The 12536-nt window shown below is 49.7% G+C and overlaps 1 protein-coding gene across 16 annotated transcripts in view; it reads left to right on the forward strand.

The window, feature by feature from the left end:
* DYSF (dysferlin) overlaps positions 1–12536 on the forward strand; it is a 214406-nt gene that overhangs the window by 72687 nt on the left and 129183 nt on the right. For all 16 annotated transcript variants that reach the window (XM_055122406.1, XM_004609122.2, XM_055122407.1 and 13 more), the window contains 3 exons: positions 688–756; positions 862–905; positions 5834–5916. In XM_055122406.1, coding sequence (XP_054978381.1) covers positions 688–756; positions 862–905; positions 5834–5916 — 196 coding nt within the window. The remainder of the gene's footprint in view (positions 1–687; positions 757–861; positions 906–5833; positions 5917–12536) is intronic.

Here is a 12536-nt window from a genome sequence, read left to right on the forward strand (position 1 = left end):
ACACAAAGTGTCCTTTGAACCATCGCCCTGCGCACCCCTGCTTTGAAAAGAACCTCAAACCCACCATGTTCTCTGTATCAGAAACCCAGTCCTGTGGCCCCTGTGTGGGTCCAACATGAAACCGTGGGGCCTTCCTGGGACCCCAGAGTGGGGCGGAGCCCCTGAGCTGCAGGCCTGGTTCCTCTGTGCGTATCTGCCGGGCTTGTTCCCAGTGTGGAAGCGCAGACGTCAGGGCAGGAGGCTGGGCAGGTGCTGCTGATTCCCGGCTCACTCGCACACACGTCTGGGCTGCCCAGTGACCTCCCTCGCCCACCCCTGCTGCCCATCTCCCAGGGCCAAGGCTTCCTCAGGGCACTGCCTGGGCTCTAGGGGCCCTGGCAAAGCCAGTCTGGACTCAGGGCCTTGCGTTCAGGGTCCTTGTGAATGATGGCGAGGGGGCAGTTCAGCCAGCCTCAGGCGAGGAGGGGAGAGGGGCAGAGGCGTGTGGGGGCAGCCCACCATGGCAGCCCCTCCCCTGCTCACTTCTGCTCTGACCAAGCCCTTGAGCTCTGTCTCTTTAAAGATTCCTGCTGTGTGCCTCCTGTGCCCACTCCATACCCTCGGGGCCTTGGCGCCAGTGTGGCCGTCCACAGGGGGCCATCCTGGAGGGTCCGGCCAGCTCCACCCACCTGCCCTCTGTCTTTCCAGCTCTGCAGCAAGATCCTGGAGAAGACGGCCAACCCGCAGTGGAACCAGAGCATCACGCTGCCTGCCATGGTGAGTTGTTCGAGGGTTTCCCCCACAAGGAGGGCATGGACCCCCCCAGCCCTCTGGGGTCACCTGGACCTTTGCTCCCCCCAAACTCCCACCTTTCCTCCGCAGTTCCCCTCCATGTGTGAGAAGATGCGGATCCGAGTCATAGACTGGTGAGTCTCAGTCAACCTGGGGGCGTCTCAGAGGGCTGCGGCGAGAGTCTGTCCCAGTGGGGTGGGGGGACCCTCTCCCAGCCCTGCTGAGGCCAGGGTGGCAGCTGCCTGGCTGGGCTGGGGGGACCCAGGCCTCCTGGGGGAAGCCTAGTAACTTTCTGGGTGAGGTGGGTTTGGTCAGTCTGGGGTCAGGGACAGACGGTGAGAAGAGCAGCGTCAACAAAGGCAGGACTCTGTGTGTGTGTGTGTGTGTGTGTGTGTGTGTGTGTGTGTGTGTGTGTGTGCTGGGGCACATAGAGCCCTAAGGAAGGGAGGTTAGCCCCTGTTGGGTGGGGGGAAGGGAGGACCCAGGCTGGGGCGTGGGCCAGGCTGTCCTGACGAGGCTTGCCACACAAAGTGAGGATGACAACTGTATAGATGCTTTTGGGAAAAAAAAAATCAATTAATGGAGTCAGAGAGATAGTAAGAGTAGAGTGGCTATAGGGGCCTTGCCTGCCACCCACCCCTGTTCGATTCCTGGCACTAAACAGGGGTGAGCCCCACCAGGAGTGAGCACAGAGTCCTCTGAGCGCAGAGCTAGGAGTCAGCCCTGAGCACTGCTGGGTGGGGCCCCAAGCAAAACAGAACGAAAAGTTAAGACCAAACCTCACACCCCTTGGGCCCTCCTGCACCCCAGCTCAGGCTTCTGTTGTTGCGGGGGGACGGTGCCGTGGGTTTGCAAAGGTCAGGTGAGCGACCTGCCCCGCGTGTGCCCTGCCCAGTGGCCACGGCTGCTGCTCCCCAGAGCCTGCGTTCTTCAGGCCTGGGTGCCGCTTACTGCCCCGGCGAGGTGCCCACCGCCAGCCCAGGGGCACCGCTGTGTGTTCCCCGCGCCCGACTCCACGCCAGGCTTTCCAAACAGAGGGACTTGCCCTCTCTCTGCCCCCAAAGAGTCTTGGCCGTGTGGTTCCCAGCGTGTCCTCCTTTGGTCTCAGGCCCATGGCACCCCCAGCCAGGAGGATAATGAGAGACCAGGGAAAACCCCCAGGCCACAGAGCCATTAAAGTGCGTGCCAGTTCCCCAAGCCTAAAGAAAACAGCTTGTGAGAATTAGAGGCGAGGAAGGGAAGGCGGGCAGGGCCAGGAGGGAGAGGCCTCGGGCCGACCGCGGTATGTGTGGGGGGGAAGCGGTTTGGAGACAGCTGAGCAGGAGCTTTAGGTCACAGAACTCGCTCTCTGTCTCGGCTCCCGGGGCGTGCACACACGTGTGTGCCGGCGCTGACCGGGGCCGGCGGAGGGGGCCGTGTGCGTGGGTGCACATGAGTCTGTGCCCCCCTCAGGGTGGGGTTCCGGGGTTGCAGGACTTGCCGGGGCTTAGGGGGGCTGTGTTGAGACAGCGGCATACTGTACAATCCAAACACATGACGGCATCTGGTGGTTTGGTTCTGCTTTGGGTTGAAGTGGCATTTTTATTGTGAGTCTATTTTCAGACTTGCTGTATTTTCCAAAAGCAACCCCAAACCCCAAAACCCAGTTCTTGGCCAGAAAACACTCTGCTGCTACAAGTTCCTATCCAGAAAAGGGCTTTCTTCCCAGAAAACTCAGATAAACTTTTGTTATTACCTGGATCCTGGAAGTAGGAGATTGGCTTTTCTTTTTCCTCCCCTGTATCTCTGACTTCCATTCAGTTTTACAAGAATACTTTTCTTTCAGGGTTGGCAAAATCGTACACAAGGAGTTCATGTGCTTGCCTTGTATGTGGCCGACCCTGGTTTGATCCCCAGCACTGCATCTGGTTCCCCAAGCGCTGCCAGGAGTAAGCCCTGAGCACGGTCGGGTGTGGCCCCCAAACAAAACTCAAGACAAAACAAACCAAAAAGCCCTCTTTTTATAGAAAAAAAAAAATTAAAAAAAAATCTGGCCAGAAAGATAACTCAGAGGGCTGGAATGCAGGCTTTGCGTAAGGAAGCCCGCTTTGACCTCCAACACCTCACGGGTCTCGAACCCTGTAAAAAGAACCCCCCAAACTACCCCTGATAAAGAAACCCTGTCTGCTCCCACCCTCTTACCTGATTCAGAGAAACCCAGACATCAGGAGTCTTGCTCCTCTCCAGGAAGGAAGCCAGAGTCCAGACACTGCATCGAATGCTGTTATTATTGTAGTACCTCGTTTTTATTTCCAATAGTACTGGAACGATGGAAAGAAAAGCTTCACATAATGGTTGCACCCTACTTATTTTCTTTTTCTGCACTCCACTTTTTTTAAAAACAAACAAACAAACAAACAAAACCCCCAAAAAGACCAAAAACCAACCAAAAAAAAATCCCAACAGACATGGATTAAAAATCTGTGGCAAGGGGCCGGTGCGATAGCACAGCGGGTAGGGCGTTTGCCTTGCACGTGGCCGACCCGGGTTCGATCTCTGGCATCCCATATGGTCCCCCAAGCACCGCCAGGAGTAATTCCTGAGTGCAAAGCCAGGAGTAACCCCTGAGCATCGCTGGGTGTGATCCAAAAAGCAAAAAAAAAAAAAAAAAATCTGTGGCAATTGTGTGGTGAAATTTGGGACAGGTGGTGCTGACTTCCTCATCATCTAATGTTGAAGGAAGCTTCACCTTTGCTGTCTCCATTAGCATCGTTCCTCAGGAAAACTGATAAGGAGCTGTGCTGGAAATTGACATTCCCTAATATCAAACCTCCCCGTCCCCTTCCTGGATGCAAACCTGTAGACATCAAAGTGAATCACTTCAGGGGAAGCACGTGGCGGAAGGGAGGTGCAGAAGGGAATGGGTGTCTCGTGGGGGTTAGGCTTTCCGGAAAAAGAAAACATCCGGGTGGAGGTATGTCTGGGGCCTGGGGACATCGCTGTACCTTTGGCCACAGTACGCACTGCAGGGAGAGAGGGTGAACCGGGCCCCAAGAAGAGGGGAGAGACACCCAGGGAAATGTCTGAAAGAAGACAAGTCTTGCCTGACCCAGAGTGGGCCTTCTCAGCTCTGACCTTTCAGATAATAAAATTCAGCATCCCAGAGAAAATTCTCTGGGTTATTGCTCTGTGCATATTGAGCAGCAACCAGGGTCTTCCTTTACCCCATACTCCTGTCACTGTATCACTGTCGTCCCGATGCTCATCGATTTGCTCAAGCAAGCACCAGTAACATCTCCATTGTGAGACTTATTGTTACTGTTTTTGGCATATCCAATACTCCACGGGGAGCTTGCCAGGCTCTGCCATGCGGACGGGATACTCTCGGTAGCTTACCGGGCTCTCCGTGAGGGACGGAGAAATCAAACCCGGGTCGGCCACATGCAAAGCAAATGCCCTACCCACTGTGCTATCGCTCCAGTCCACACCGTGCCAAAAATGTCTCCAGTAACATCCCCTGGAGGTCAGAACCACCGGCCTGGGCTCCAGTCCAGCCTGGGCAGGAAGCAGCCGGTGACGTTCACACATAGAATGTCCAGCTCCATGTTCAGCGTGTCCAGCCTCTCACCCCACCAGCCTTGCCCTCTTGACAAATTGTGCAATTTGTGAACTTCAGTGTCTTCATTTGAAAGTGGGGCTTCTTGTGGCTCCTGCCTCTTCAGCTGACATGAGGATTGAATGGGCCGGGCCTCGAGATGGCTTTAGCCCAGCGGTTGGCTGCCGGAAGAGCATGAAGTGCTAGTTCTTGCTACCTGATGTTACTGAAGGAGGCAGCTGCCGTGGCACTGGAAGCTCCGCCCAGGACGGTGCTGGTGCACGGACTCCCCAGTGGGCCGGCTTCCCGGACAGTTTCCCCTCAGACCCTGAGCTGTGCAGGAGGGGGTGGGGGTGGGGGACCAACTTTCTCCCTGGGAGTGCAGGCTCTGTCCTGAGCACAAGAGCCATGACATGATGGGCGACCGAGAGTCAGGACTGAGAGTCACACTGTCTCTGTGCTTCCCATCCAGAGACTTTTTCTGCTGCTTGTCCGGGCCACAGGGAGGGTGATAAAATGCCCCATCCCCCAGGGCTATGCCAAGGGTCATGCAAATTAAAGATAACAGTGCTTTGTCGCACAAGTAGAGGCTGCTACCAAAAGGAGCAGTGCATTGGCCTGGCTCATTCAAGACGGTGGCTTCAGACACGATTTCTCCCCGATTTCTCAGATTTCACCTGACTTTCTCCTTGGACCTTTCTTTGAAAATGTTTTGAGGGGGCAGTTGTTCCCAAGCAGTGCTCAGGGTAGGGTCCAGGGCCACACACAGCAGCTCTCGGCTATAGGGGCAGGACTGGCCGTTCCATGGTTGGGTCCGAGCAGGTGGTACCACTCAGGCTCTGCAGTGCTGGGAACACCAGGGTCACGCCTGGCCATACTTGGAGGTCTCGAGGGCCACACCTGGCGGTGCTGGGGTTCCAGTGGTGCCAGGTCTCGAACCAGGGGAGGGCCTGCTACTCTCTCCTTGGCCCTCTTTAGACATTTCTTGAGCTCCTGGAGCCTTGCTTGATCTGGCTCAGGATCTGGCTCTGGGAGCAGCCTCTGGCCTCCAGCCGCTGCATCTCACCTTGCAGGTGACCCCAGTGCAGCGCCTGTTGGCTGCCCGGAAGGAACACTTGAGTTCAGCCAACACTTTCTTTTCTTCTTTTTATTTATTTTTTGCTTTTTGGGGTCATACCCAGCAATGCACAGGGGTTACCTCCTGGCTTTGCACTCAGGAGTCACTCCTGGTGGTACTCAGGGGACCATATGGGATGCTGGGAATCGAACCCGGGTCGGCCGCGAGCAAGGCAAACACCCTCTCCGCTGTGCTATCGCTCCAGCCTCTCAGCCAACACTTTCTTTCCAGTCACTTGCCAAGGATCCCCAGGCCTCACTAATCCCCGGGTGAAGACGGCCACCCTGAACTAGGCACCATTTCCTTCCCAGGGTGACCTGGGGCTTGTGAGCCCTGCCCGTGTTTAGTCTCTCTCTGCCCCCTCTCTCCAGGGACCGCCTCACCCACAATGACATTGTGGCCACCACCTACCTGAGCATGTCGAAAATCTCCGCCCCTGGAGGAGAAATCGAAGGTAAGTGCCGGCTTTTCTGCCCTCTGGATCCCTCTCCTCGCCCAGGCCCTGCGCGTCTTCCCCTCTAGCGAGGAGGGTTTGTGGGAAAGGGGCGGAGGGCTGGGTGCTGTTGGCCATGCGCAGCTGAAGGGCTCGGCCAGTGAGGGAGATGGACTTGCGGGTCCTTAGGACCGCCTGCAGCTTGGCAGGGGCCTAGAGCTGTCCCCTCATGGGTCACGTGCCCACTGGTTCCTTGCTGCCAACCGTGTGCTTCCAAATTGTTCAAAAGGAAGCCCTGGTCACTTTGTAAAACTTCAAAGCATTGATTTGAAAGAAGAACATAAAATGTTCCTATAAACCCCACCTTCCAATCAAGAATACCATTTTAGGACATTTCTGGGTATATAGAAATATATATACATAAATGTACACATATATGTATGTATTAATGTATGCACCCATGCTTATAGATGAAAAACACTGTTTTGAAAATCTGATTTTGCCATATGGCACTACTACATAGGTTAGATCTAGTCTTATAGATGTCTACTCTGATTATTAAATATTTTCTGTAATATAGTTTCATAATCTTAGTTTTTGGGCCACACCCAGTGTTGTTTGGGGGCTACCCCTAGCTCAGTGCTTGAGGGAGCGACTTCCAGCTGTGCTCAGGTGGCAGGGATTAAGCCTTGGCCCCTGCATCTGAGGCACATGCCCAGCCCATTGAGCTCTCTCAGGCCACAGTATAATTTGAAAAGAATGCACATCCTATTCTGTGACTGTACCTCCATCACACTAATGAACATGAAATATTTTGGCTATTTTAAGTTTTTCTATATTGCAACCACTAATTTTATATTGAATATTTTTATAGTTAAGCCTTTCTATGGTTTTTGATTTTGGATGAATACTCAAGATGGAATTTCTACATCAAAGAATTTGAAGAGTAGGACATTTGGTATATATCAAATAGCCCTTTCGAAAGACTGCATAGTTAACACTGTAATTACTCCCATAAATTCATTTTGTGGCACCTTCACCAACGCAATGGTAAGAATTTACCATTGGTGGCAGCAGTGGTGTTAAAGCTTAACTCTTGGCTTTGTTCTCAGGATCCCTCCTGGCACTGCCAAGGGGACCTTATGAATTCGCCAAGTGCCCTCTGTACTATCTATTTGGCCCACTTAAATTTTTATTACACCCATAATTGAGGATGTTGACCAATATATGTTTAGTGATATTTTAATAATCACTTTATACTTACATACCATTTGTTTAATTAGTACTTATTCTACTATAAATAGCCTGCTTTTGTTCTTGTCCATTGTTAAAGCAACAATGTTATTGTTGTTCTCTTCTCAATTTTTATAAGAATGCTGTATGTATATGCGCGATAACAGTCCCCCTGTCATTGATGTGATAATTCTTTTCTTCTTTGTCAGTTTTATTTTACCACTTAATAACATTTGACAGAGAGGAACTACAGATTTTTACCTAGCCAAATCCGTTGATGTTTTCCTAAGTGAATAAGACAAGGACCCAGCATGACTTTGATCAAAATTGTTCTTTGCTGATACCAAGACTACATATTGGTGAATTGCCTTCCTATATTTCGAAATGCTACCATTCCTGCTACTGGACTCCTCACTGTGTCCTGTGTTTCAATGTTCTATTTTCTTTACTTGGTAGATCTGTTTATTGTTCTTCAAGCAGTTTTAGTATCTAGGTTATGCTGGCATCATAAAATTAATTGGAAAGTGGTAAAGCCTTTGCTAACATCTGGATCAGTTCATATGCCATAAGAATATAGTCTTTTGAGGGTTTGAAAGGATTCACCCATAAAGCCATATGGGCTCAGTTCCCTTTTGGAGTGGGTATAGTATAAGCCCTTAAAAAACTTCTCATTTTTTCCTATGGCTGTTATTATATTTTGGTTGTTATTTTTACTATAGTTAGTTTGGAGCATTGTCAGAGGAGCATTCATTCCACTGAGGTCTTCTTATTGGTTGCGATGGTGGGGTGCAGTGTCATCAGTCACACCCCAACACCTGTGGTCTCTCTCGCTCTTTCATGATACGCATTTGAGTTTCCTTTTTTTTTTTTTATTGATTCACCATGAGGTATAGTAACAAAAATTTCATGTGTGAACTTCAATCATATGGTCATCAAACACCCATTTCTTCACCAGTGCACTTTTCTACCACCAAAATCCCCAGGATCCCCTCTCCTCTATTCCTTACCTCCCCCTGCCGTGGCAGACAATTTGCAAAAATACTCTCTCTCTACTGTAGTTACCTTCGATATTTTGAGACCAGTCCTACCAAAAGGCATTGCTAGACAATGTGTTTTGTATTGCTTGTTATGGATATAATAGGACTTCTAGAAATTCTAAGGAATGCTAGGAATTCTCAGAATTCTAGGAATTCTAGGATTTAAATAATTAGGTCTGAAGAGATCGCTGCAGCAAGTTGCAGTGTGTCTCTGGACCATGGCCGTGTGGGAGCTTAAGTAGATGGTGGGTGATGTGGCTTCATCTCAGTGTCCCGTCAGGGTGGGCGGAAGGAGAAGGGCCCACTCCTCCCCTGTCCTGAGAGACTTGGGATTTGCCGTCACCATCACTCGTACCTGGAGCTTCTCGCTGGCTTCTAGAAAATGGCGACCACTGGAGCTCTTAGGGGGCAGGGGGAGGGACAGCACCTGCCCCGTCTGGAGCAGCCCAGTGGAGAAGGCCTATTGCAAGTCCCGGGCCATCTCTGCAGCAAGTTGCTCGGGTCCGAGATTCGTTTGTGTGTCATTTATTTCCTTTCTATCTTGATTAGCCATCTTTAAATTATTCCTTTAAAGTCAAAAATTGAAAGCATCAGCTTTTGGCTCTGTTTATAATTTCATTTACTTGTTTAATTTTGGTCTTGGGCTCACACCCAATGTTCAGGGCTAACTCCTAGCTCCGCATCCAGGCGTCACTCCTGGTAGGGCTCAGGGAACCTTATGGGGTGCTGGGGATTGAACCTGGGTCAGTCGTGTGTGAGTCAAGGGTCCTACCTGTTGTACCATCACTTCAGCTCCAATTTCTAATATCTGTTTCTTTTCCAAGTTTCAACTTTTTTTGTATCTTCATTCTTTAGCTCCCTATGCACTTACTTCTGTCATTTTATTTTACAACATCGTAGGTTATTTCTCGAGTTTCTGGTTGCTATTACTTACTTGAATGCTGAAAATATGATTTCTGTTCCACACGTCTGGCTTTGGCCTTCAGTAAGCCCCACAGTTACATGGAACTTTCTATACATCTGTCACCACAGCTACCGATGTGTACATGTATTTACAATAGAATAGTTAGTCAAAATTTTAACTTCATTTTCTTGTATTTTGTGGGAGTAGTTCAATTTCATTCCTTTGTAGGCATTCCGAATGTTTTTTTTTCCTGAGTAGTTACAGGTTGTCGGGTTGTTGTATGTATTATTTTAGGGAGCATGCCAATATAACATGCTACGGGGTAGAGGAATAGACCATGTCAGGCAAAAAGCCCCCTTAAAACACAACTGGAAAGGGGCCAGGATTGTGACTAAGTTGTATACTTCCTGCCTAGCAGGCACGAGGTCTGATCCCTGACACCACCCCTTAAGCTATGCCATTGCAGTAGTGTGAACCTGCCAACCTAGTGACCAACCCCCTGTGAGCACTGCAGCTAAAATAAGTGAGCACTGTGAATTGTGTGACCTGCTGAGCACTGCAACCAAGTGTGTGAACACCACAGCCAGGGTGTGACCCTAGTTGTTTATGTAACACAGCAAAAAGGGAAGGAAAGGGTGGGTGGATACAACCAGAAACCAGCACTATATCTCATACAACTTTCATCAGTTTATCCTCAGAAGATGATCAATCCACGACCCGCATATTTGAAAGTGCCCCGCAGTCCGTTGCTTTGGAGCCATGGGGAAAGGAAGTTCGAGCTCCAGCTCCAGCCTTGGCAAAGCCACGTGCTTTTAAGGTTCTGTCGCTCAAATTATAAACTAAGCAGGGGCAGGAGCAGACTCTGGGGGAATTCAATTCTTCAGGGCACCAGTGAGCTCCCCAACTAAGTGAGCCTCCCCCAGTACTGCTGGGAAAAGGGTGTAGTGATTGAACTCTGAAACTCAGGCAATTTTTTACCAGACAGGACCCTCCCCTTGCTCCCAGTCAGTGCTAAAGCTTCACAGCTGTCAGAGCCTCTGGCTACTAAACAAGCTTCCAAGCAGGGCAAGTGCCTGGACCTTGAGATCATGCAAGTCTCCAGGGAACCTGCTAACAAGGAGAGAAGGAGCCACAGTCTCAGCCCACGAAGGGGAGTTGGGATCAGACAAAAGGCCCAGTGAGTTTTTGGACAGCTCCCAAGCCTTGGGCAAGAAAAACCTGCCTCATAGCCTGGTTCACCAGAGGGAGAATTGGCATCCAGGGGATGGATGAGAATCCCTACGCCTTCATTGAGAACCCTGCAAGACAGTCTCCTAGTAAGCCATGATGGCAGCCGATGCCTGAGGCTGAGTCCTGAGGAGTATCTGGGACCACAGTCATTGATCTGCTTAGGGTGGGGAGGGGAGGGGGGAGGAGCATGGGATTTTTCATGCTCAGACTGTTTGACCTCATCGAGGCTGGTGCTTGAAGGAAGCCTCTGACTGGTCCGTCTCTCCTCCCTTCTCACACTCAACCTCCTAAAAACCAATACAACTTTGGGGCTGGAGAGATAGCACAGCGGGTAGGGCATTTGCCTTGCATGCTGCCGACCCAGGTTCAATTCCCAGCATCCCATATGGTCCCCCGAGCACCACCGGGAGTAATTCCTGAGTGCATGAGCCAGGAGTAACCCCTGTGCATTGCTGGGTGTGACCCAAAAAGCAAAAAAATAACAAACAAACAAACAAACAAAAAACCCCAATACAACTTCACCTCAAGAAAGTCGTCTGGGTGTGTGTCTCAATGTTAGAGCTTGCCTTGTGTGAGACCTGGGCTCTGCAGAAACAAGCAAATGAACAAGACAGAAGCATGACCTTGATTCCTATTCAACAACAAAGCAAATGCCAGAGGTTAAATTGGCTAACAGAACAAATGAGAAAAAAAAACTCCAAAAACCGTTTTTCACATGGAAACAGGGACTCTAACACAATTCAACTGTTTATGCAGAAAATTGATAAGATGCATCAAATGCATCAAATGACATGGAATGACACAAATGAAAGAAGAAAGGAAATGAAAGAGGGGAGTGAGTTTTTTGAAAAGAGAAGCGCCTGCCATAGAAGCAGGCAGGGGTGGGGGAGAAGGGAGGGAAACTGGGGACATTGGTGGTGAGAAATGTACACTGGTGAAGGGATGGGTGTTGGAAGATTATATGACTGAAACACAATCATGAACAACTTTGTAACTATGCATCACACTGTGATTCAATTAAAAGAAAATTCCAAACTGAGATGCTGGGTAGGAAAAGCACAACGAATGAAGTAAACAACCCCCCAGGGAGAGCATAACAGACTCAATCTCACAGACAGAAGTATAACTGAAATTGGAGATAACTACCAGTCTGGGAAGAGGAGAGAGAAATATGATTGACTATAAGTGAAGAAGAAATCCTCTGAGAACTCTCAGACTTCATTAGGAGACAAAGCATAAGGCTCCTGGGAGTACCAGCCACCACGAGACGGCCTGAGCACTGCTAGGTTCGGCCACTTCCTACCTTGGAAAAAATAGTAAAGAGAACTTCCCAGACCTAACATAGAATTAATGCACAAAGTTGATGAATGCTTACATTTCTAAGCATATAAAAACACACCAAAAGATACCATTGTGAAATTATCACTGTTTTCCCGTTGCTCATCGATTTGTTCAAGTGGGCACCAGTAATGTCTCTCATTGTGAGACTTATTGTTACTGTGCTTGACATATCCAACACGCTACGGGTAGCTTGCCAGGCTCTGCCGTTTGGGTGCAATACTCTCGGTAGCTTGCCAGGCTCTCCAAGAGGGGCGGAGGAATCGAACACGGGTCGGCCGCGTGAAAGGCGACTGCCCTACTGCTGTGCTATCGCTTCAGGCCTGTGAAATTATCACAAGTCAAAAATAAGGAAACAGTATTTAAGATTGGCAGGGGAAAAAGTGTGCCTGGGTCAGGCTGATGTAAGAGACTCAGCAGAAATTCGACAGGCTAATAGAGAGTGGAATAAAATATTCACAATTCTAAAAGAGAAAGACTTCCAGTCTAGAACCTGTGAGATAGCTCAATAGACTGGAGAGCATGCTTTGCACATAGGAGCCCTGGGTTCGATCCCTAGCAGTGTAGAACTCTGAAGATGGCTTAGAATAGCCCCTGAGCACTGCCCAGTATGGCCTCAAACAACTCTCCCCTGAAGGAAATCCACAACCCCTGTCCCCTGAAGAAAGAGTTACCCATAAAACTTCCAAGCCCAGAAATAGCTTGCAAATTTATCATTCAAATATAACAGAGAAAGTGACTTTCACCAATAAACAAAAGGCAACAGAGTTTGTCACCACCAGGCCTAAACTGCAGAAAATGTTGAAAGGGGGCCGGAGAGATAGTCAGAGGTTTAAGTGCTTTCCTTGCACGTGGCTGTGGCCATGAATCCTATTAGAGTCCCAGCCACTGAATATGGT

This window comes from Sorex araneus, chromosome X, assembly GCF_027595985.1.
Source record: "Sorex araneus isolate mSorAra2 chromosome X, mSorAra2.pri, whole genome shotgun sequence".
NCBI lineage: Eukaryota > Metazoa > Chordata > Mammalia > Eulipotyphla > Soricidae > Sorex > Sorex araneus.